General features: G+C 40.6%; 1 protein-coding gene across 24 annotated transcripts in view; it reads right to left on the reverse strand.

The window, feature by feature from the left end:
• The window catches only part of PPFIBP2 (PPFIA binding protein 2), a 153,065-nt gene that overhangs the window by 31,449 nt on the left and 98,502 nt on the right, over positions 1 to 23,114 (reverse strand). For 16 of the 24 annotated variants that reach the window (XM_079105721.1, XM_079105720.1, XM_079105709.1 and 13 more), the window contains 4 exons: positions 11,061 to 11,243; positions 8,477 to 8,569; positions 3,478 to 3,589; positions 1,028 to 1,089 (listed from right to left, as the gene is read on the reverse strand). In XM_079105721.1, the coding sequence (XP_078961847.1) occupies positions 1,028 to 1,089; positions 3,478 to 3,589; positions 8,477 to 8,569; positions 11,061 to 11,243 (450 nt within the window). The remainder of the gene's footprint in view (positions 1 to 1,027; positions 1,090 to 3,477; positions 3,590 to 8,476; positions 8,570 to 11,060; positions 11,244 to 23,114) is intronic. The other 8 variants (XM_079105704.1, XM_079105726.1, XM_079105708.1 and 5 more) reach the window with 1 other exon arrangement.

Below are 23,114 nucleotides of genomic sequence, written 5' to 3' on the forward strand. Positions count from 1 at the left end.
GTGCACATCAAGAAGAAAGCCCTCATGGAACTTCTGGAGCATCCCAAAGGGAAAGAGTTGGGGTCCATCCCATGGAGCAGGGTCCCAGAGGTCTGACACTTATGACTCTACCTGAAGGTTGTGAGCCAACAATCACTGACATACCCTTCAAGGGGCTTAAACATTTCAGAAGTATGAAACTCTCTGCTCCCTACCATCTCTAAAGAAACCACCCATGAAGTCTGTCTCCTGTTCCAGTATTGCCCTCTGAAGTTGCACATACAAAAAAAAAAGACTAAAAAAAAAAAAGTTGTCTTATTTATCCTGATTTTCTTACCTCTTCCTTAGGAGTCTAAGATACTCACATAATAGATGAAATTCTCAGAGGGGATAGGTTCTTTCAAGCAAGGGTCTAAGGACTTGGGAGGCCACAAAGATCTTGGGAGTCAGACACCACTGGGTGTGAACCCTGGTTCTGCTATCTACTAGTTACCTGACCCTGGGTGAAACTATTTATGCCCTTTGATTGTTTCTTCACCTGTAAAAATGCAGGGAAGGGATTCTTAGAGATGGAGTTTACATTAGCTAGGTGCTTTTTATTTATAGGTGTGTTTTTATGATTATGCAAGAATTAGATGTGAAGAATATAAGATGGCAGGGTAAACTAAGGTGTTGCATGCTGCCTAATGTCTCTATGATACTTGTATAGAGATAAATTGTGTACATGGGAGATTGGTGGACTGTTCCTGAGTTTTTCTAGGCATCAAAGCAGGAGCTATGATATTGGGAGTAACCATAGTAGTATTTTTTCCCCAGACTAGCATGAATAGGCAGGGCTCTAATCTGCCTTTGGAAGATTCCATTTAGGCAAAGTTCCAAAACAGGTGCTGAGGCTGAGTCTTTAGAGGGCAGAAGCTGTCTTCCTGGCCTCTTCCTGTGTTAATGGCCCAATGGAGCTGACTCTGTCCAATACCAGAGACCAAAAGGAACCAAATAGAGCTACAGGGGTTATCAGGGAAAGGACAGGGCTGCCCAAAGGCTATCTTACCTTATCTTCATTGGCAACAAGCAATGTTTCCATCCCCATTTTCAGACGTTGAATTTCTTGATCTTAAAGAATTTAGGCAAAGAAAGAATTATTTGTATAAATACAAACTATCAAAATATGTTAAGGTGCCATTCAAGTTCATACTTGCTATATGAACTTGGATTTCTTTAAAGAGCCTGGGGTGGTATCTGGTACAGAGTTAGTCTCATTAAATATTTGTTGGACTACTAAGTGAATGAACTTGGTATTTGTCTTCTCTTTATAGACATTCATGGGAAAAATAAAAATGCCATTTACTCAAAGGTGACACAGAAGAACCAAAACTCTTTCAAATCAACCTCTCCCAAGAAGGCATACATTCTTGCTCTAGTAAGCATGTGCCTAAGTTGCTGGTTTTTCTTTTTCTTATTTTAGGAAATGGACTATAAGCAGAGGAGAATTTAAAATAAGAAAAAGAAAAATCTACAACTAAATGGATACTAAGGAAAAATGATTATGTAAGAGTTTGTGGTAGTTGATTTAGTTTAAAATGGTACAGTCAGAATTTTTAAATGTGTAGATATATAAATAAATATATTAAACAAACTCTACCATTAAGGGAAAATAATCTTGTTTCATTATAAACCTACAGAATTTCCCTATGGGCTGAGGACTCTGTGTTGGTCTGTGGTAGAAAACCCATTTTTTTCCCCCTCACTTTAGACCCAAGAGGGACTCACTTGAATTCTTCCCAAACTTGTCTAAGTAGCCATGTTCAAGGCCAATGTTTGAAGAAGCTGGAGGTCATTTGCCAAATACTTAGAAGTCTAGGAATTGATATATACCTGGATTTTCTGAACAAGAACCTATACCTATTTGTAAGTTGGGTACTAAAAAGGAATTAGGGATGTCTGTATAAGAAAAGCAGGGAGACAAGGGAACAGAAGTATAGACATCCTATTTTCTTTGGGATGCTTTATATTCAATGAGAGTAGCAACAATAGATGTATGGACTTTTTGTGAATAGTTGTGGGGGTTCATATTCAGAGTGAAGTGGAAAGTACTTACTCATTATCTTAGGCTTCTGGCTGCTGATATCAAATCTATAGCTTAATTTTCCAGGAGTAGGAGGTAGGGGTGAGAGGTAAATTACAGATAAAGATTGTCAAACTTGGATTTGTTGGCCAGAACCTAACCTGAGCAGCAAATGACCAAAGGACCATCTCCAGGAGGTACCTGATAATTGACTGGGGAAGGTCCTAGAAGGCCTGGACTGCAGGGAAGCATGGGGTAGAGAGGGAAGGTTGCCTGCCTGGCCTAGAAGTCATGGCACCAGGAACTCTCTGCTCAGGTTTGCCATATCAGAGTTCATGATATCCCAGTCTCCACAGGTATGCCTTGGCAGGTAGGTGACACCCAATGGGAGGACACTGACGAAAAGCAGGAGTAAGGATGAACATATTGATCACTAATTTCTTTTTTAAGCCTAAACAATTGTTGCATGGCTGCATGGCTTCCCTATTAGTTGGGAATTCAAGTTAAGCAGTGTTGAGGCCAAGCTGAGACTCTACACTGGCACCAATCCACAGGACAATATGATCTCCTCCAGCATTGCTCTACAGCCTGGCAGAAACTGGAGAAGTTAAAAGGTGTGTGATCATTCTGTATAACTAGCAAATAACAATAAAGGTAAAATATGTTAATAGGAGTATTTGAGGATTTATCCTCTATTTTCAATCAGGAAGACTTAAATCCCTCAGGAACCATCAACATCCTTATTTAATAACTTTACTTCAGAGGTTACCATGGACTGAATACTGTGCTGGGCTCTGTGGATATGTTCCCAAACAAGAAAGATACAGTCCTTGTCATCTCAGAGTGAGGATCACCACAAAACCTCCTCAAACATAAGTACTGTGAAGTAAACATGAAGAACGCTCAGAGAATAAGAAGGACTAGGGCATCTTCTTGCAGTTGGGCAGCCAGGAAAGATCTTTTTGAGAAATGACATTTGAGAGCTAAAGGATAAGAAAGAATTGATTTGCTCCTGTAACCTCAGGGCCTTGTATAACTGTCAGGCAGGATGAATTTCTAAGCCTCCTCTTTGGTGATTACACAGAAACAAGGCCTTTAAATCAAAGGAAGAGATAGCTATTTGCTACATTCTCAGTAAAAGCTTCAGAGGGCTGCGCAGAGCTTCAGTTAACACTGTGTACCTGAGAAAAACATTCAGAGCTGATACGGGAAGAGTCCACGATATGCTTCCATAACAGAGCTATGCCTTCCAGGCTCCCACACATGCACATGTACATGCATCCATTCACTTGGGCATGCTCAACACATACATGCATGAATGTGAACAAGGGCGTGCCTACATACACAAGCATATGCACACTCCTTCACAGATACATATGCCCATTTATAAGAATGGGTCCAGGACAACTGCATTCTGTCACAGTCAATCCAGTCACCTCTTTCTGCATGGTCACTGTGAAGAGCTGTGGTCCTCGAGAGTTGGCTATGTAGACGCTCAATTTCTGCATCTTTCAGAGCCACTTGCTCTTGCAGCTGGGCTACCTCAGCCTGGAAAAGCAACAGAGAATACCCAGCAAGTCAGAACAACTTCCAAACCATGATGAAGTGTCTCATGTTGAGTCCAGAGCCCAATGGGCCCTAGGATATGAGTTAGGGAGCAAGGCAATAGAAGTGAGAAGGCTCACTGCCCTCCCCACAGGGCAGAACTCTGCTGAAGGAACTAACTATTCCTGGTAATCAATCTGTTTCTTTCCTGCATTCTACTGCTTGACCAAGCTCTTTCTCTCCTCTGCTCTGAGGCCCAGGTACCACTGAGACCAAATGAGCTGCAATTGTGTGAATGTGAGGGCTCAGTCCTTGAAGCAGAGTTTTATATTCTCATTTTGAATGTAGTCTTCTCCCTAGATACTCAAGCCACAGCATTTAGATATGCTGTTGAAACAAGTGCATGCAGCTTCATTTCCCCACTCCCCATGCAGGAAATAGAGTGGAAATCAACATACCACTGGTGGAGAAAGCTTGAGCCAAGGGCTCACTCCCTGGACACTTTTACCCTCTTGTGCACAGTTAATGCCCTGCCCAACCTGTAGGTACATCTGCACACTTGCCCAAATATACACACATACAAGCATTTTGGTGCGTTTAGCATAAACCTTTGCAAAAACAAAATCATGTAAGCACAGCACACAGTGTGTGCATTCATATGTATGAACACAGGGTCACTAATAGACAGCTGCACTGGATGGTCCATAGTAGGTTAAATTTCATACACTAGATGTGGTTGTCCATACTTTCTCATACTCATTATACGATTAAAGTTGTTTGTCCCATCACGAGAGGCACCTTCACTTTGGAGTCCAACAGATTTGGATTCTCTCATGTCCTAGTTGGATAACATAGGACAAGTAATTCAATCTTTCTGAGCTGAAGCTCATCTATAAAATAGGAAAAATAGCACATACCTTATGGGACTCCAGTGAGGATTAACTAATATAATGGTTATGAACAATTCAGTCCAATGCTTTGTGCATGTTAAGTGTTCAAAACATGTGACCACTGTTCCTTCTCTCATCCTATTCTTTCCCTTATAGATAATCAGCTCAGTTCTATGAATATCAAAACACATTTAAAAAGAGTTAGAACTGACCCTTGAACAATGGAACACCTGGAGGACTTCATTGGACAATGGAACACCCGGAGGACTACACTGACCCATTAGACTTATACTTCTCCTCATGTGGCAGCCTAATTATGTCCCATGTACTCAAGGCCTAGTATTGGCTGTCCTTTCCCACAGCCACAAGCTAATCTTTGAACAACCCCAAGTAACCAAATGAGCACCAGTCTTTTGGGTGGCTCCTCTGCCTTGTGTTCAGGCACACTGATTGAGCACACACCCTGCATTAGTTCCTGCTACCTTCTTATATCAACAACCCCACAATATTCAATATCCCATTTCACTAGGAGAAACACAGTCAGGATTCAGTGGAGAAGTCAGAGTCACTCAGAGAACAGACCAGGATGCAACCCCCAGACTGCCTTCTTCTTAGTTCAAAGGGTAGATGAGGGTCACTCTTATGAGGTTTGGGGCCTTTGAGCTCATCTTGAGGGTTTCTGAATAAATTTTCCCTCACCTCCCCCAAATGGGACAGTATGACCATGTAGAGGATGAAGAGATCATGAATGGTAGGGTTTACTTGTTACAAAATTCACTATGGAGCTTCATCTCTCTGCTCTGATCTTCTTTTCCCACAGAGGCAGAAAGCCAAGTATGGCTACACCAAGCTGCTTGCTGAAATGAACAGCCACGAAGTAGGTTTTCTTAGCTCACTCAGGGCCTAGGTGCCCATGGGTTTATAGATAATGGTGACAGTGGCTTCTGAAAACTTTAGCCTTGGGACTCTCAACCCAAATGCCTCTCATTTCTACAAAGGCAGCCTATTCTTAGAAGACAGTCTCTTGCCCTTTCTTGAACAGCTCCTTGCCATTTTTTCCCTTCCTTTGTGAACAGAGTAGTTGTTGGTCTCTGTTAGGAATCTGTATCCCTGATGCTTATCTGCTAGGCCTACAAGTGGATTTCAGAGATGTGGGCCTATTGAGACAGAACCCACCACCTGGTACTCTGAGATGTCTTCCTTCTGAGGCCTGCTTCTGGGTATATATTTATGTATGTACTTATATATATAAGTACATACTTATGTATATACTATGAGCCCTATAGACAAGAGTCTTAGCCAAACTTCCCTTGGGTCAATGTCCACAGAACAGACCAGAAATCACAGGCACTCTGTTACCCTGAGAGTGGTACCTATGCCCACAGGTGGGAAGGTCAACAACAGCCCAGAAGCTCTCTCCCTGAGGACAAAGTATGCAGCCTCAACCACAGAAGCCAGAACTGTGTGGCAAGAGGCCTGAGATAGCCAGGCAGACCGGAAGGCAGGGAGGGATGGGTATTCTGGGCCCCTGAAGTGCCAGGCCTCACTAAACTTAGGGGCCATATTCTACTTTAAAGGCAGTCCCTAAAGAGAACTAATATAATCTGCTTTTAGGAACTGAGAAAGTTTAAGCAGAAAACTGAGAATCTTCCAAAACCAGTCAGGATTTCACTGTGGGGATTCAGACTGATGCAGGAAAAGAGAGTAGGGAACCTCACCTTGGCCAAGCTGAGCCATTCTTTCCTTACCAGCCAAATCAGAATAACAAAATATACCCCCACTGGGTTATTTTTTTAATTAAATGAGAAAAAGTGTTAAAAGGGATCAGTGCACTCTGGCACACAGTTGGAACTCCACACCTGGCAGTTATGAAATAGCCTTGAGCATCTTAAAGGTCTTCAAGTCAAGGCAAAGAGCTTGGGTAATTTAAGAAGAAAAGAGCCACTTGGATTACAACAAGGTGGTATGTACAACTTCAAAGGTTTCACCAAGACAGGACTTGCTTGAGTGGAGCACTGTGCTGGAAGGTTTTGAGCTACTGGACAAACAATGCTCCTAGGACTGGCAACTGTGAAGCACAGCTCAGCCAAGGTCAGATACCAATAGGCCAGTGGGCAGAGAGACCACATCACCCAGGCTGGTCCTGACTAACTAGAAGATCTTGGGAGAGTTACTTATCTCTCTGTGCCTCCGTTTTATCATCTGTAAAATGGTTAAGCAAACTGTTTTACATTTATATGTTAGAATAGTATGGAGATAGTAACATCATGTTCAGCATTTTCTTTCAATATATAGGGAATCACAAAATTTTAAATGAAAAACAAGATGTATATACCAATTATCAACACCAGAAACTGAGAGAGAAAAACAGACAGGGAAGGAAGACCCAAAAGAAAGAAAAAAATATCTGGAAGGGAATATTAACAAGGGTAGCTCTTGTTGGAGGCGGGGTGTCTGAATACTTTTTATTTCTTTATTTTATATTTTTTGGTATTGAGTATTAAACCTAGGGGAGCTTACACTGAGCACATCCCCAGCCCTTTCTTATTTTTTTATTTTGAGACAGGGTCTCACTAAATTGCTTAGGGCCTCACTAATTTGCTGAGGCTGGTTTTGAACATGTAATCCTCTTACCTCAGCCCCCTAACCCTCTGGGATTACAGGCATGTGCCACCATGACAGGCCTATTCCTTTAAAATTTTTTGGTGTGAAAACTCTCTGTGAGAGTATTATCAGCAATTAACTTGTAGAAAAATAAAAATACAAACTAGAATTTAAGAAAACACTAAGAAATACTTTTAAAACTCTAATAAGTGAAAATTAAAATGCCTATAGGGACCATCTCATCTTGTCACACCTATGGGTGGCACTGCAGGAACCTTACGGAAAGGCAGGTGTGTCATCTACCCAAGAGGGAAGACTGCCAGGCTCCGCCCAGCAGGAAAGTTTTCCAGGATTGTTAAGAGCTTCCTCTACCTCCTCAGCCCCTCAAAAAGCCCAACTTAATTTTTTTTTTAACTGAAACCTCATATTTGTACATCTTGATAGGGTATAGCCTGATTAAGTATGGTACTCTGATATGTGTACAGAATGTGTAATGATTAAATCAAGGTAATAAGAACTTTCATCTCAAATGTTAATCATTTTGTGCTGGGAAACTTTGTACTCCTCTAGTTTTTTGAAATATATTACAGATGGTAGTACATAATAACTTCCTTTAAGAACTAAAAACAGCCTTGCTGTATTTTAACATGAAATTTCCTGATGTTTAAATGACAACTATTTTGGCATTTTAAAATACAATATACAAGGCAAAAAAATTGTGGGCTAAATTCAACTAGTTTTAATCTCCACACTGCAAACAGAAAGAAATAAAAGGAGGGAATATATTTATTTCACAAAAGAACTTATTCTTGGTGTCCTCTACATAGCAAACAGAAATGATTTCATGGAAAAAATAATTCAAAGTTTATATCATTTCAGGAATAAATTCATTCCTAAGAATAATGCATGCGACTTTTTGAAAATTTAATTATAAAAGGGGGCTGCTAAATTTAAAACAACACTGCACACAACATAACTTTGATGCTCATGTACTTTATGACTAATCATTCTCTGGTGACCCTCACTTGTTAGCTCACTGGCTCACTCAGCTTCTCACTCCCCCACAGTCCCTTCTTGATAAATGTCAGCTAGGGACTATTGGAAGGGGTAAGAGGAAGTAAAGTCATTACTACATTTTAGCAGCTCATCATCTCCCAGGCTTTCCACAACCAGCCACCCTAGATCCAATCTGTCTGCTGCACAAGCTAGGGGGGTTGATTTGCATTTTCAAACTTAGGCTGCTGGAAACCCTGAGGTTTTGAGATATTAGGGATTGAACCCAGGGCATCAGTCATGTTAGGCAAGTACTTAACCCAGCCTGAAACTGTGGGTGTGAACCTAGATCCTCACCAAGAACCTCTGGGCCCTCCCTGTGAGCATCGCATCTGCCTTTTACCTTAGTGGCCTTCAGCTTCCACTCATATTGATTCCGTTCATTTTCCAACTCTTCCACCTTGATTTTGAGGTGCTTGAGCTCTTGTAGTAATTCCTAGAGGGAAATGGGGGGAAAGACAAAATGGTTAAAGGCAGACCCTAGGTCTCAAAACCTGGTTAAGCTCATGCGAAGACAAGGCCAGGGGCAGCAGTAACCACATCAAGCTCCACACTGCAGTTTCAATTTTTAAACACAGTTCATGTTTCAGGCAAAGCTTTGTGGCTGTGTTAAAAGGAAAGCCAGGGAGTTCCAGGTACAAGAAAGAAAACTGTCCTCTTATTTTTTGAACCTGCTCTGCCTGCCCTTTTCTCTGACATTTGTGTCCTCTGTGGGGTACGCCTAATTCATATACAGGTGTGTAGGAAGCCTGGAAAGTAAGAATTAGCATGAGAAGACCAGAGATGCTGAACAGAGGTGGGTTTTCTCCCCTTGCAATTTAGGCAAAGGAGCAGGAAGCAGGCTAAATGAGAGCATCTCTCTGTGCTGAAGTTGGAGGAACAGTGGTGTGGTACAGGGGTCAGTGATCCTTGCAGGTTTCACAGAGGAAGTGAAAGCAGGACAGAAATGACACATCAAGAGAACAAATGCTAGGTGCCAAATGTAGACACCCAGTATGAAGCTTTAATTCAGAGGAGGAGGTTAGTTTGAAAAAAGGAGAAAGTGGGAAGATATGTGGGGGTTTGGGGTAAAGGCAGAAGGCAGAAAGGGAGATAACTGTTGTGTTGGGCTGGAGAGAGGATGGGTGCCAGCATACAGAGGGAGATGAGGTTGGGAAGCTAAGGTGTGGCTTTATTGTAAAGGCTTTCAGAGGAACTATAAGGAATTCTGATGTCATTCTTTAAATGTTAGGGAGCTCCTGAAGGTTGCTGAGTGGGGGAAGGATATATAAACAACCTGCTGTGTTTGTACAGCTAGCAAGTGGTGGAGCTGGAATTCAAGCCCTTATCTTCTGACTTTAGCACCCTTGCTTAAGAAGAAACCACTAAGCATTGTAGTCTTAAACTAAGATAATGCAGATGTCACACAGGCATCTCAGAACCATCATGTCCCAAATGGAATTCTTAATTCCCCATCTTAGTCATTTCTGTCTCACTAAATAAAATATCCATCCATCTACTTGCCTGAGCAATTGGCATCTCTTTCTCCCTCTTCCCTTATGTATGTAATTTATTTCCAGGCCTTTATCAGTTCCACCTCCAAGAAAATAACTGGAATGTCTCATTTCTCTCCTACTCTTCCTCCATGACTCTGGTCTAGCAATGAATGTTGGTTGTCTGACAGTCTCTTCATTGATAGCTCCTCTGATGCCTTGCTCCTCTCAAATTCATTGACCTCTGTAGCATCCAAGGGAACAATATGATTACAACAAAAATCTGTTCATAGCACTCCCCTGCTTCTCAAAGCTCATAAACTAATGCGTGACTAGGTCAGCCTGGCCTGCCCACCGTTCCCTTCCTGACCTCTTTCTCCACGTGATTATTACTAGCTAGTTCTCCTATACTGTAAAGGTGTTTGGTAACCTCTGATCATTCATCAGGTCCCGGTCCATAGTAGGCAATGAATGAACACTTGAGTTCTTTGCATTCTGAAACAATCTGCTGCAAAGTGACATTGCTTACACTTGAATTTTGTAGGGGAACTTTTTAAGATTGCCTTATAGCTGAGGTAAACATTGTTAACACCTGTTTAAAAAAAGAAAGTCTTGTAAACTAATGTTATTTTGTCCATGATCCACATCATTAGACACAAGGCCTCAGTTACCTGTTTCAACTTGCAGCAGATTCAGAATAATTTTCTAGGAACACTGTTGGTCCTGTCTGTGGAGTTCCAATACCTAGAAGCTGGGGGTTATTCTGCTGCTTACTTAACTGGGCTACTCATTTTGTCCTGAGTGGGTGTCACAGAGAGCAGAATAGGAAAAGTTGAGGTTATTGCTGCCTGGGAGCTGCCACCATAGGGATGCAGAGGTTATGCTCTCTAGGCTCTTGTGACTTCTTTGGCATGTGCCCAGAGGTCATGAAATCACTCTAATGGGATTATGTGAGGGATCTTTTCTCCTGGAAATTCAGATGACAATTTAATTGATAAATAGCAATTTGTGTTGTATTTTCCCACTGGGGATAAACCTCTTTAAACATAAACTTGATTCTTTTTCATGATACTAATGTTTTTCCTTAAAAAATCATATGAAATACAGTTCCATTTAATCTTCCAGTGCGGGAGGAAGAATGGGTGATTGAATCATATATCCAAGGAGGAGTCTCCTGAGATTTCTCTTGGCATTGATGTCCAATTACTCAGAGCATCTGACACACTTCATTCCTGTTGGAGGGCTGGACTCACTTGCTCAGACCATGCTCAGTAAGGTTCTAAGAGCTCACCTCATATTACAAGAGTACTGAGCAGTCCAAGCTCTGCTCTGAGGTTAATACCAGATCCATGCTAAGCCACTGCACTCTGTGCTGGTTAGGAGAGAAACCCCCGCCCTCCAGTAGTGAAATGCCCCACGCATGCATGCACTGATATACTTAAGTGTAGTTCCTACAGGTGAACCCTCCCAAGGGGCACAGTTCTGGCTGCAAGGCTGGGGCTCAGCCACACAGCTGCTGGCCGCCACCTCCTCAGGGTGGTCCCTACTGAGTAAGAGGCGCTCTTGGATCTGCCTGTGGATGTCCATCTGCAGCCTACACATTTGCTCCTGCAGCTCACTGATCACATTCAGAACCGACTGTGGGAAGGAAGAGAAAGGACAGAAAAGCACTCAAGGTCAGTCTCTGAACAGAGGCAGAGTTCCTCTGGTGAGCAACATGGAAGGAAGGAAGTACCCAGAAGGTAAGTAGCAGGTGCTCCCAACAGTCACTGTTCATGGCCCACCACTCTTTTCTCAGGAACTAAAAGATGTGGCATTTTTCCTAAGACTTGCTCCATCCATGGCCTTTCTTCAAGTTTAAGCAAACCCTTGACAGCTCCTTTGTGCCATACTGGATGGCCATCCTTCTATGTCAACATCTGAGACAAACGGTTTCAGAGATTGCTTTATCTAAGCAGAAGCAACAGCAAAGACGGGCACAAAATAGAAGCACACAAAGACACATCCCTTTCACACACGTGTCCAGGCTACACATGCTAACTCCCCCATGCACACACCCAAACATGTCAACAGCCATGTACAAGTGACCTACATAGCACACATGACCCATACATGATGTGTCCCCAGCCCTACACTCATTCAGGTGCCAAGAGACCTATTTTAACAGCTACCCTATATTCCTCTGTCTTGTCCCAAAGACCATCCCAAGCAGTGTTTTTGCAATGCCTCACTGAAGTATGGAACTACCTGATCTACCACTATAAGACATATTCCCAGCCAAACCAATGAGGTCAGTTTGAAGCGACTCACTCTTAGTGGACATGGATTCTTACTTTTTCTTATAGCTTCCCATAAACCATCAGAGGGTTGACTCTAAATTCAATAAAGCAAGTTTTATAGAACCTATCTAACTTTTTATTTTTACCATTTTGAAAATCAAAAAGGGTTCACTTCCAGTTTCCCAACAACTCACTGGATTTTCCTAAACTCCTTCAAAAGTCACTTGCAGAAAGCAGCTTTGGGACTGCTGTCCTAAGTTCTTTGCACCTGTCAGAGACATTAGAAGGACCAAGCCTGCCAGGCACAGTGGCACATGCCTGCAATCCCAGCGGCTGGGATCATGAGTTCAAAGCCAGCCTCAGCCAAAGCGAGGTACTAAGCAACTCAGTGAGACCCTGTCTCTGAATAAGATATAAAGTAGGGCTGGGGATGTGGTTCAGTGGTCTAGTGTCCCTGAGTTCAATCCCTGGTACCAAAACAAAACAAAACAAAACAAAAAGGATCAAGCCCATTCTTCCTTTGATCTTATTAAAACACACCTTTAAAAAGGCTTCTGTTGTCTTCAGCACCGTCCTTTGTTTGGAGTTTTCACTTTCTGATACTGGTCGTGCAGGTGCACTTTTATTTGTCTAGCAAATTTCCTTTCTATCTTTTGTATAGGTCCCTTTGAAACCTAGTTTCTCTTGAGGTACTACTAAGTCCTTCCTTTGTATTGGTATTATTTGTGAGATGGCACAGTAAGAACTATATTATTTTTTCAGAGGCTCAATATTACTTTGTCATCTTCTCGAGTTCCCCAGACTTTATTTCTAAACTTTCAAAGTATATGTCTGTCTATGCCTTGCTCAATTTCATGAATTTTCAGATAATAATGACTACTCACTCTCAACACACCTACCAATTTTACTTCATTTTACTTTCTCCCTTTGCTTCCATGTTGTAGCTAGAAGGGCAGCTTTCCCAGTTTTGTATTCTACCTTCTAGGTAGACTCTGGTAAGTGAAAAACCTTTCAAATACTTCAGTATTCAACTGGAGATTTTAGGAAGTATCCAAATAATTGTTGCCCCTCTCCCTCAATTATTGCCCCTTGTCTGTCTGTATCTGATCAGTTTGGGGATGTATAACAGAAATGTATCTATTTTTCTTTCTCTGCTCTGTGTGACCAGGTGGTGCACCCAACACTGCCTAGCCACATCCCTTAGTTCTCCCTAACCACATGTTGTTATTGATTCCTGGCATGTGTGTATTGTCACATGTGACATTTAAATTTAGCTTTCTAATTCTTTACCTTCAGGACTGGCCCACCTCCTCCCTTACCAGATCTGCTTCCCTCCCAAAGTGCAGGCTCTTTTGTAGCACTATTACATTTAGTAATAATAACTCCTAACCTCTACAAGACAGCAATTTGGAAATACATCAAAATTCCAAGTGCATGTACCCTTGACCCATCATTTTCACTTCAAGAGCTCACACATGTTTGAGAACATTCACTAAAACATTATGTGTGGCTTTTCCACAGGGCGATCCAAGATGGTGGACTAGAGGGTAACTGCATTTCCAGTCCCTCCAGAACCCAGGATTCAAGAAGGGGAGGCATTGAGAGACTCAGACTAAAATAGAGAAACGGGGTGAGTCTCCCCCACCGGGTGAAGCTCAGCCTGGGCGACAGGCCCGGATAGGGGCGGCTTATCAGAGTACGGCAGGGCAGCAAGAGTCTTCCCCAGGCACCCCTGCGCGGTGGCTCCTCCCACACTGCCAGCTTCTCGGAGCAGGGCCCCCAGTGTGAACCTTTCCACACAGAGCCAGCCCCAAGCCCAGGAACCAGCAGTGGGCTAGGGGCAGCTTCTTCAGAAGCACTACTTTACCAAGTTACTCCAAGACTTCAGGCTACTGAAGGCTGGGAGGTGATATACTGGAAATCTACAGGGACACTATAAGCCAATAGAGGAAATCTGCAATATCTCAGAGTCCCACTGACATCTGACCAATATGAGAAAACAAGGGAAGGAAGAATATGTCCCAAACAAACCTAGATAAAACCCAATGATAGCATAGCAGAAGAAATGGCAGAAAGGGAGTTCAGAATGTACATAATTAAGACAATCAGGGACACAAACGAGGAGATGAAAGAGCAAATGCAGGCATTAAATGATCACACCAATCAAGAGTTAAAAGAGCAAATACGGGAAGCAAGAGATGATTTCAATAAAGAGTTAGAGACACTGAAAAAAAACAAACAGAAATCCTTGAAATGAAGGAAACAATAAACCAAGTTAAAAACTCCATAGAAAGCATAACCAATAGGATAGAACACCTGGAAGACAGAACCTCAGAAATTGAAGACAAAATATTTAATCTTGAAAACAAAATTGACCATAGAAGATGGTAAGAAATCATGAACAGAATCTACAAGAATTATGGGATATCGTGAAAAGGCCAAATTTAAGAGTTATTGGGATTGAGGAAGGCTTAGAGGAAAAAAAACCAAAGGAATGAACAATTTATTCAATGAAATAATATCAGAAAATATCCCAAATCTGAAAAATTAAATGGAAAACCAAGTACAAGAGGCTTATTGGACTCCAAATATACAAAATTACAACAGACACACACCAAGGCACATTATTATGAAAATACCTAACATACAAAATAAAGACAGAATTTTAAAGGCCGCGAGAGAAAAGAATCATATTACATTCAGGGGGAAACCAATAAGAACATCAGCAGATTTTTCAATACACACCCAACAAGCTAAAAGGGCCTGGAACAACATTTACCAAGCCCTGAAAGAAAACGGATGCCAACCAAAATCTTATACCCAGCAAAACATACTTTCAGATTTGATGACGAAATAAAATCCTTCCATGATAAACAAAAGCTAAAAGGCTTTACAAAAAGGAAGCTGGCATTACAGAACATTCTCAGGAAAATATTCCATAAGGAAGAGATGAAACACACCGATGCAAATCAGCAACAGGAGGAACTAGCCTAAAGGAATAGCCAAATAAAGGAGAAACCAAATCACGTCAAAAAACAAAAATAAGTAAAATGAATGGGAATACAAATCATATCACAATAATAACCCTGAATGTTAATGGCCTGAACTCATCAATCAAAAGACATAGACTGGCAGATTGGGTTAAAAAGAAAGATCCAACAATATGTTGCCTACAAGAGACTCACCTCATAGAAAAAGATACCCATAGACTAAAGGTGAAAGGATGGGGAAAAACATACCATGCACATGGACTCAGCAAAAAAGCTGGAGTATCCATCCTCATTTCAGATAAGGTGGACTTCAAGCCAAAGTTAGTCAGAAGGGATAAAGAAGGTCATTTCATACTGCTTAAGGGAAGCATAAATGAGCATTATATAACAATCATAAACATCTATGCCCCGAACATTGGCTCATCCATGTACGTCAAACAAATCCTTCTCAATTCCAGAAATCAAATAAACCACAACACAATAATACCAGGCGATTTTAACACACCTCTCTCACCACTGGATAGATCTTCCAAACAAAAATTGAATAAAGAAACCATAGATCTCAATAACACAATCAACAATTTAGACTTAACCGACATATATAGAATATACCATCCAACAAACAACGAATACACTTTCTTCTCAGCAGCACATGGATCATTCTCTAAAATAGACCATATTTTATGCCACAAAGCTACTGTTAGCAAACACAAGAAGATAGAGATACTACCTTGTACTGTATCAGATCATAATGGATTAAAATTAGAAATAAACGACAATAAAAAACAGAAACTTCTCCAATACCTGGAGATTAAATAATACACTATTATATGATGAATGGATAACAGAAGACATCAGGAGGGAAATAAAAAAATTCTTAGAAGTAAACGAGAACAAAGACACATCATATCAAAATCTCTGGGACACTATGAAAGCAGTACTTAGAGGAAGATTTATTTCATGGGGCGCATTCAACAAAAGAAGTAGAAATCAACAAATAAACGACTTAACACTACAGCTCAAAGCCCTAGAAAAAGAAGAACAGAACAGCACCAAAAGTAGTAGAAGACAGGAAATAGTTAAACTCAGAGCCGAAATCAATGAAATTGAAACAAAAGAAACAATTGGAAAAATTAACAAAATAAAGAGTTGGTTCTTTGAAAAAATAAACAAAATTGATAAACCCTTAGCCACACTAACAAAGAGAAAGAGGGAGAAAACTCAAATTACTAAAATTCGGAATGAACAAGGAAATATCACAACAGACACGAGTGAAATACAAAACATAATTAGAAGCTATTTTGAAAATCTATACTCCAACAGAACAGAAAACCTCGAAGACATCAACAAGTTTCTAGAGACGTATGAATTACCTAAACTGAAGGAGGAGGACATACACAACTTAAATAAATCAATTTCAAGCAGTGAAATAGAAGAGGTCATCAAAAGCCTACCAACAAAGAAAAGTCCGGGACCAGATGGGTTCTCAGCTGAATTCTACAAAACCTTTAAAGAAGAGCTCATTCCAATACTCCTCAAAGTATTCCATGAAATAGAAGAGGTGGGAACCCTCCCAAACTCATTCTATGAAGCCAATATCACCCTGATACCTAAACCAGACAGAGACACATTGAGGAAAGAAAATTTCAGACCAATATTCTTAATGAACATCAACACAAAAAGTCTCAACAAAATTATAGCAAATCGCATGCAAAAATATATTAAAAAATAGTGCACCACCATCAAATGGGTTTTATCCCAGGGATGCAAGGTTGGTTCAACATCCAGAAATCAATAAATGTCATTCGCCATATCAACAGACTTAAAGTTAAGTCATGATTATTTCAATAGATGCAGAAAAAGCATTTGATAAAATACAGCATCCATTCATGCTCAAAAACTACCCCGAAAAAATCGGGGTAGTGGGAACGTTCCTTAATATTGTAAAGGCCATCTACACGAAGCCCATGGCCAATATCATTGTAAATGGTGAAAAACTGAAAGCATTCCCCTTAAAAACTGGAACGAGGCAGGGATGAACTCTTTTACCACTTCTATTCAACATCGTCCTTGAAACTCTAGCCAGAGCAATTAGACAAACCAAAGAAATTAAAGGGATACGAATTGGAAAAGAAGAACTCAAACTATCCCTGTTCGCTGATGACATGATTATATAGTTAGAGGAACCTGGAAATTCCACCAGAAAACTTTTAGAACTCATATGTGAATTCAGGACAGTAGCAGGTTACAAGATCAATGCTCATAAATCCAATGCATTTTTATACATAACTGATGAATCTTCAGAAAGAGAAATTAGGAAAACTACCCCATTCACAATAGCCTCGAAAAAAATAAAATACTTGGGAATCAATCTCACAATAGAGGTGAAAGACCTCTACAATGAGAACTATAGAACACTAAAGAAAGAAATTAAAGAAAACCTTAGAAGGTGGAAAGATCTCCCATGTTCTTAGATAGGCAGAATTAATATTGTCAAGATGGCCATACTACCTAAAGTGCTATACAGATTCAACGCAATTCCAATTAAAATCCCAATGATGTACCTTACAGAAATAGAGCAAGCAATTATGAAATTCATTTAGAAGAATAAGAAACCCAGAATAGCTAAAGCAATCCTCAGTAGAAAGAGCGAAGCAGGGGGTATCGCAATTCCAGATCTTCAACTCTATTACAAAGCAATAGTAACAAAAACGGCATGGTATTGGTACCAAAATAGAAAGGTAGCTCAATGGTACAGAATAGAGAATATGGACACAAACCCAAATAAATACAATTTTCTCATATTAAACAAAGGGGCCAAAAATATGCAATGGAGAAAAGATAGCCTCTTCAACAAATGGTGCTGGGAAAACTGGAAATCCATATGCAACAGAATGAAATTAAACCCCTATCTCTCACCCTGCACAAAACTCAAATCACAATGGATCAAGGACCTCGGAATCAGACCAGAGACCCTGCATCTTATAGAAGAAAAAGTAGGTCCAAACCTTCAACTTGTTGGCTTAGGATCAGACTTCCTTCACAGGACTCCCATAGCACAAGAAATAAAAGCAAGAATCAACAACTGGGATAGATTCAAACTAAAAAGCTTTCTCAGCAAAGGAAACTATCAGTAATGTGAAGAGAGAGCCTACAGAGTGGGAGAAAATCATTGCCACTCATACTTCAGATAGAGGGCTAATTTCCAGAATCTATAAAGAACTCAAAAACCTCTATACCAAAAATACAAATAATCCAATCAAAAAATGGGCTAAGGAAATGAACAGACACTTCACTGAAGATGTACAAGCAATCAACAGATATATGAAAAAATGTTCCACATCTCTAGTAATAAGAGAAATGCAAATCAAAACTACCCCAAGATTCCATCTCACCCCAATTAGAACGGTGATTATCAAGAACACAAGCAACAATAGGTGTTGGCGAGGATGTGGGGAAAAAGGTACACTGATACATTGCTGGTGGGGTTGCAAATTAGTGCAGCCACTCTGGAAAGCAGTATGGAGATTCCTCAGAGAGCTTGGAATGGAACCACCATTTGACCCAGCTACCCCACTCCTTGGCCTATACCCAAACTACTTAAAATCAGCATACTACAGAGATACAGCCACATCAATGTTCATAGCTGTTCAATTCACCATAGCCAGATTGTGGAACCAACCTAAATGCCCTTCAGTTGATGAATGGATAAAGAAACTGTGGCATATATATACAATGGAATATTACTCCGCCATGAAGAATGATAAAATTATGGCATTTGCAGGCAAATGGATGAAATTGGAGAATATCATGCTAAGTAATGGACGAATGATCTCACTGATAAGCGGATGAGGACATATAATGGGGGGTAGGAGGGGTTACTGTTAGGGTTAGGGTTAGGGATTGGGAGGGTGGTAATAATGGAGGAAGGAAGGACTGTATAGAGGGAAAAGAGGGGTGGGAGGGGTGGGGGGGAAGGGAAAAAATAACAGAATGAATCAAACAACATTGCCCTATGTAAATTTATGATTACACAAATGGTATGCCTTGACTCCATGTAAAAATAGAGAAACAACATGTATCCCATTTGTTTAAATTAAAAAAAAAAAGCATTATGTTTAACCACAAAAACTTGGAAATAAATATGTACCAATGAGAACTGGTTAAATACATTAGGGCATAGTCAGATAGTAGAAAATATGCAGACATAAGTATATATGAGGAAGTTTTTGTTGTTGTTTATTATACTTAGTATGAAAAGAACTCCAAGACTGGTTACATTTTGAAAAGAAAGGTTTATATTAGTGTGAACATTTATACTGTGTGTGTGTATTCCATGCTCAGAATAATTCTGCAAAGATACTAAACAACAAACTGATAACATTGACCTGACTGCTGGCTATTGGACAGGTGTAGAAGGAAACCTTTTGCAATATATTCTTTTGAACTCTTGAATTTTGAATGATTGGAGAGTGTTTCTTATACTAATTTAAAAAGTACATTAATAAAGCAAGAATAAGAAAACTCTTCTTCTCAGGTCAGTCCATGTCTGAGTATACACAATGTTCCCAGTTCTCGCTGTGTGGTCAAAATCCATCATTCTGGTTGTTCCTACTGAGAAAGTGTAATCCCTCCCTTCTAAGGTCCTGACCATAGGAAGAAGGAGCGATAACAGCACCACCACCTGGGTTATAGGACATTCCATGTTCAGTCAGGAAAGCCTGAAGATTCTTTCCAGTTCTCTTCTTGTTCACATCTGATCAATTGGGACAACTCCATTAGTCAGCACATCCTGGATCACTGCTCCCCTCTTACAGGCAGTTCTGGCAAATATGCTCAGAACTCACTGGGTCCCACAGTGGGATTCAACTGCAGGTCCCCCCAAACCCCTTCTCCAATACCCTTCTGATTAACATGCTTCTGAAATGCCTTTGATCCGGGGTACCATACAGAGGTTTCATTTGCCTCTGGTTCTTTCATGTTCTACATCCTAATTCTGGTACTTTCCATCTTCTGCAGTCTTGCTTTTCAGGAGTAAATCTAATTAATTCAATCTTGGATACCCTGATATAGCTCAGAACCACTGCAAAAGGCTGGAGAGAAAAGGTAAAATAAACAGGAAACCCAATATTCACCCTTAACTCCTGTGAGTGACCTAGCTACTCCTAAGCAAGACTGGCTATCAAGAAACCCGGGCCTCCAAGTCCTCAGGTCTTACTGAATAGCCACCAGAAATCATTTCCACAACTCAGAGCAGACTTATGAACCCTGGCTTAAGGGTTTGATCAGAACCAGAGCAGAAGGAACAGTCTGCAAATACTCTTGTTAACGGCAGCTTCTTTTTTTTTATTGAAACATAAAATGGAATTTGAGGATAAAGCCTGAGTTATCCTGAGGAAGTTTATTTCAGTTCTGGCTACTTTAAAAAAAAAAAAAAGTCCTGTGTTTTCCAAACCACAGGCAATCAGCCCTTAGGCTAAATACATTCACTGGAAAAAAACAGCAGCAATATAGGAAGGGAAGCAGCATTCCCTTTATTCACACAATTACAACCTCTGGTGACCTGAGCTAGAAAAATGTCTCACTGAAAATAAACATCCCCATCACATGAACATGGTGCAGCTTCAGCAACGCTCATGATTTTAAGTCCCTTATGCTGCAGATAGCTACAGAGAGGCAGAGGTCCTGAGTGTACCAGCAAAGAACATGCTCTGTTACAAGAAAGGAATTTATTTCAGGGCATGTGTCTGCTCACTGTTTATCACAGGTTTGAACAGTCTACAGAATTCCTCCACATGGAAACCTAAGATTTGTACTAGCAATGGGGAAGGACTGTGATCTTGTAGAAGAGGGGCTCAAAGTTCAGAGTCTATGTTGCCTCATGCTAAAACTGCCTGATGGAAAACAACAACAAGAAAACCCTTCAGATTTTAAAACAATGCTTTAGAAAAGAAAGAAAGAAAGAAAGCAAACAGTAAAATGACTGCTTTAGCAACACATACCCCAGAAGTGGGAGCTTACCTTCCTTTCTGACTTTCCTACAAAGGGACTGAGCAGCCTCCACATTAACTGCATTCTTCCACAGGTGGACTGACTCCCACTTATACATCCCACGCACGTGATCCTATACTGACTGGTGTACAACCAGGCACATGACCTAAATTGGCCCAAGGAGATGCAATCCTGGGACTTTTGCTGGAATCTTAAAAAACCAGAATGTCCACCAGGGCCGCTAGCTATCTTTGTTACCAGATCGGAGAGTCTTCGTTAGAGTAAGACTAAAACAGAACCAAGTGATACAGTAAATGTGATTTTTAGTGACACTGTGAGAATACCCTGATCTAATCATATCAGACTTTTCAAATTCCAGACTTTTCAAGCTCTGTGACCTAACAATCTTTCTTCTCCCTTTTTTCTTAAGTGTCTTTGAGTTGCCTCTCTGCTAAGCCTTCTCACTAAGCTTACTGAATTCTGGCTCCAAAGCCCTAACATATATTCACATGTAATCACGTATATTGAAGCATTGGTAAAATGATGAAACCAGGAGAAAACCCAATTGCTTTTCTATGAACATTTAATACACAGTCCATTTGATTAATAAATACTTCCTACAGATTGGTTTTCTGTATCTGAGATCTTTGTAGCATGTAAGTATGCATCCAAGTCTACATTTTCATTTCTAACATTCTAACAATACTATTAGTCAGTGATCAATAAAATCTGGTTATTACTATGTGTCCTGCACCGAGTTTAGGACTGCCTGTACATGATCTCACTCACTGCTCAGAACAACCAAAGATACAGCAAATATTACTATCTCCATCATCTTAAAGGAGAAGAAACAGGGATTTGGGGGTGAAAGTACTTGGCCAAGATCATAAAACTTCTGAGTAGCTGAGCATGGGTCAAAGCAGGAGCTCTGATTCCACAGCCTGCACTCTTCTTTTTTTTTTTGCAGTACTGGGGATCGAACTCAGGGTCTTGTGCTTGTGAGGCAAGCACCCTACCAGCTGAGCTATCTCCCCAGCCCCATAGCCTGCACTCTTAATCACTAGAAACTACTATCCTCAGCTTACTGGAGATATCCTCCTTTAGAAATTATACTTCTTACTAAGGATAAGGAATGTGTTTTCAAAAGCAATGTAAAGGTTTTGCCTACACATTGGAAGTGCCCCAACTGCCAGGATGTACCCAGTCAACAGAGATATGACCGGGGTCAGTGCAAATAATGTTGATGCCTATCAGAAAGGAACAATAAAGCATCTTTAGAGTTTCAAGAAGCCGAATTAGAAGGAGACAAAGGTAAACCAAGTACATATAAATTGCCAAATACTATGATGGCACTTAACTTTTGTGAGTTTATTTGTCACACAGTTATTCATTTTATAGATAAAGAAATTGAAGTTTAGAGAGATTAAGTAACTTGTTGAAGTTCATAGAGCTACTGAATAGATAGGTCAGTAAATCTGCTTAGGTTTTTCTGAAACTAAAATCTATCTTCTTTCATATCTCACAATGCTGGGTGTGACTATAAATACTTGAAGGTAAAGGCACATGAAGGTGGTTATCCAAGGTTCAATCAGGCTGCCTTCTCTCAAGTAAAGGATCTATGGAGCCTAAAATTCTCTAAACATGTATCCAAAAAGGAGTCTGGTATGCTCTAACTAATTGCAAAAGGGGCCTCAAAAATAAAACAAAAGTAAGAAAACATTCCTTTACAGAAGGCATGTACATGGGCACAACCATATGACCCATCAGGAGGAAAAAAATCACACAAACTGAGGCTCCATCTGGGTCAGTGAAATGCATGTCAAAAAATGTCTCCAGACTCCTTGGATATAGTAACAGTGGCCTTTTGGGAAGCTGACTTCATCCCAGTACATCATCACTATCTTGGTTCTTTACAGAAGACATTTTGTGTCCCTCCACATTCGTCTGATCCTTCCCTCACTACTGCATGCTTTTCCATCCTTGTCAGCAGTCTGAGGGAGGACAAAGCCCTCAAGCCAAAACTGGGTGGTTTGGGTATTACTGAAATTTGCAGCCACAGCAAAACCTGATAACTTGATATTAACAAATCATTGTGTCTCTAGTGCATAGATATTTCTGGCACCCAGTGGCTGCCACAAATGAGGTTGAATAGATGGCCTGAGTCCCTATTAGGATAGTCCCTCCCCACTCCCCTCTCCCCCAGGTCTGAACTTGGGACAGTTGTAGGACCTTCCAGAATTTGGTGTATC

Source organism: Sciurus vulgaris (assembly GCF_902686455.1).
Source record: "Sciurus vulgaris genome assembly, chromosome: 11".
Classification (NCBI taxonomy): Eukaryota; Metazoa; Chordata; class Mammalia; order Rodentia; family Sciuridae; genus Sciurus; species Sciurus vulgaris.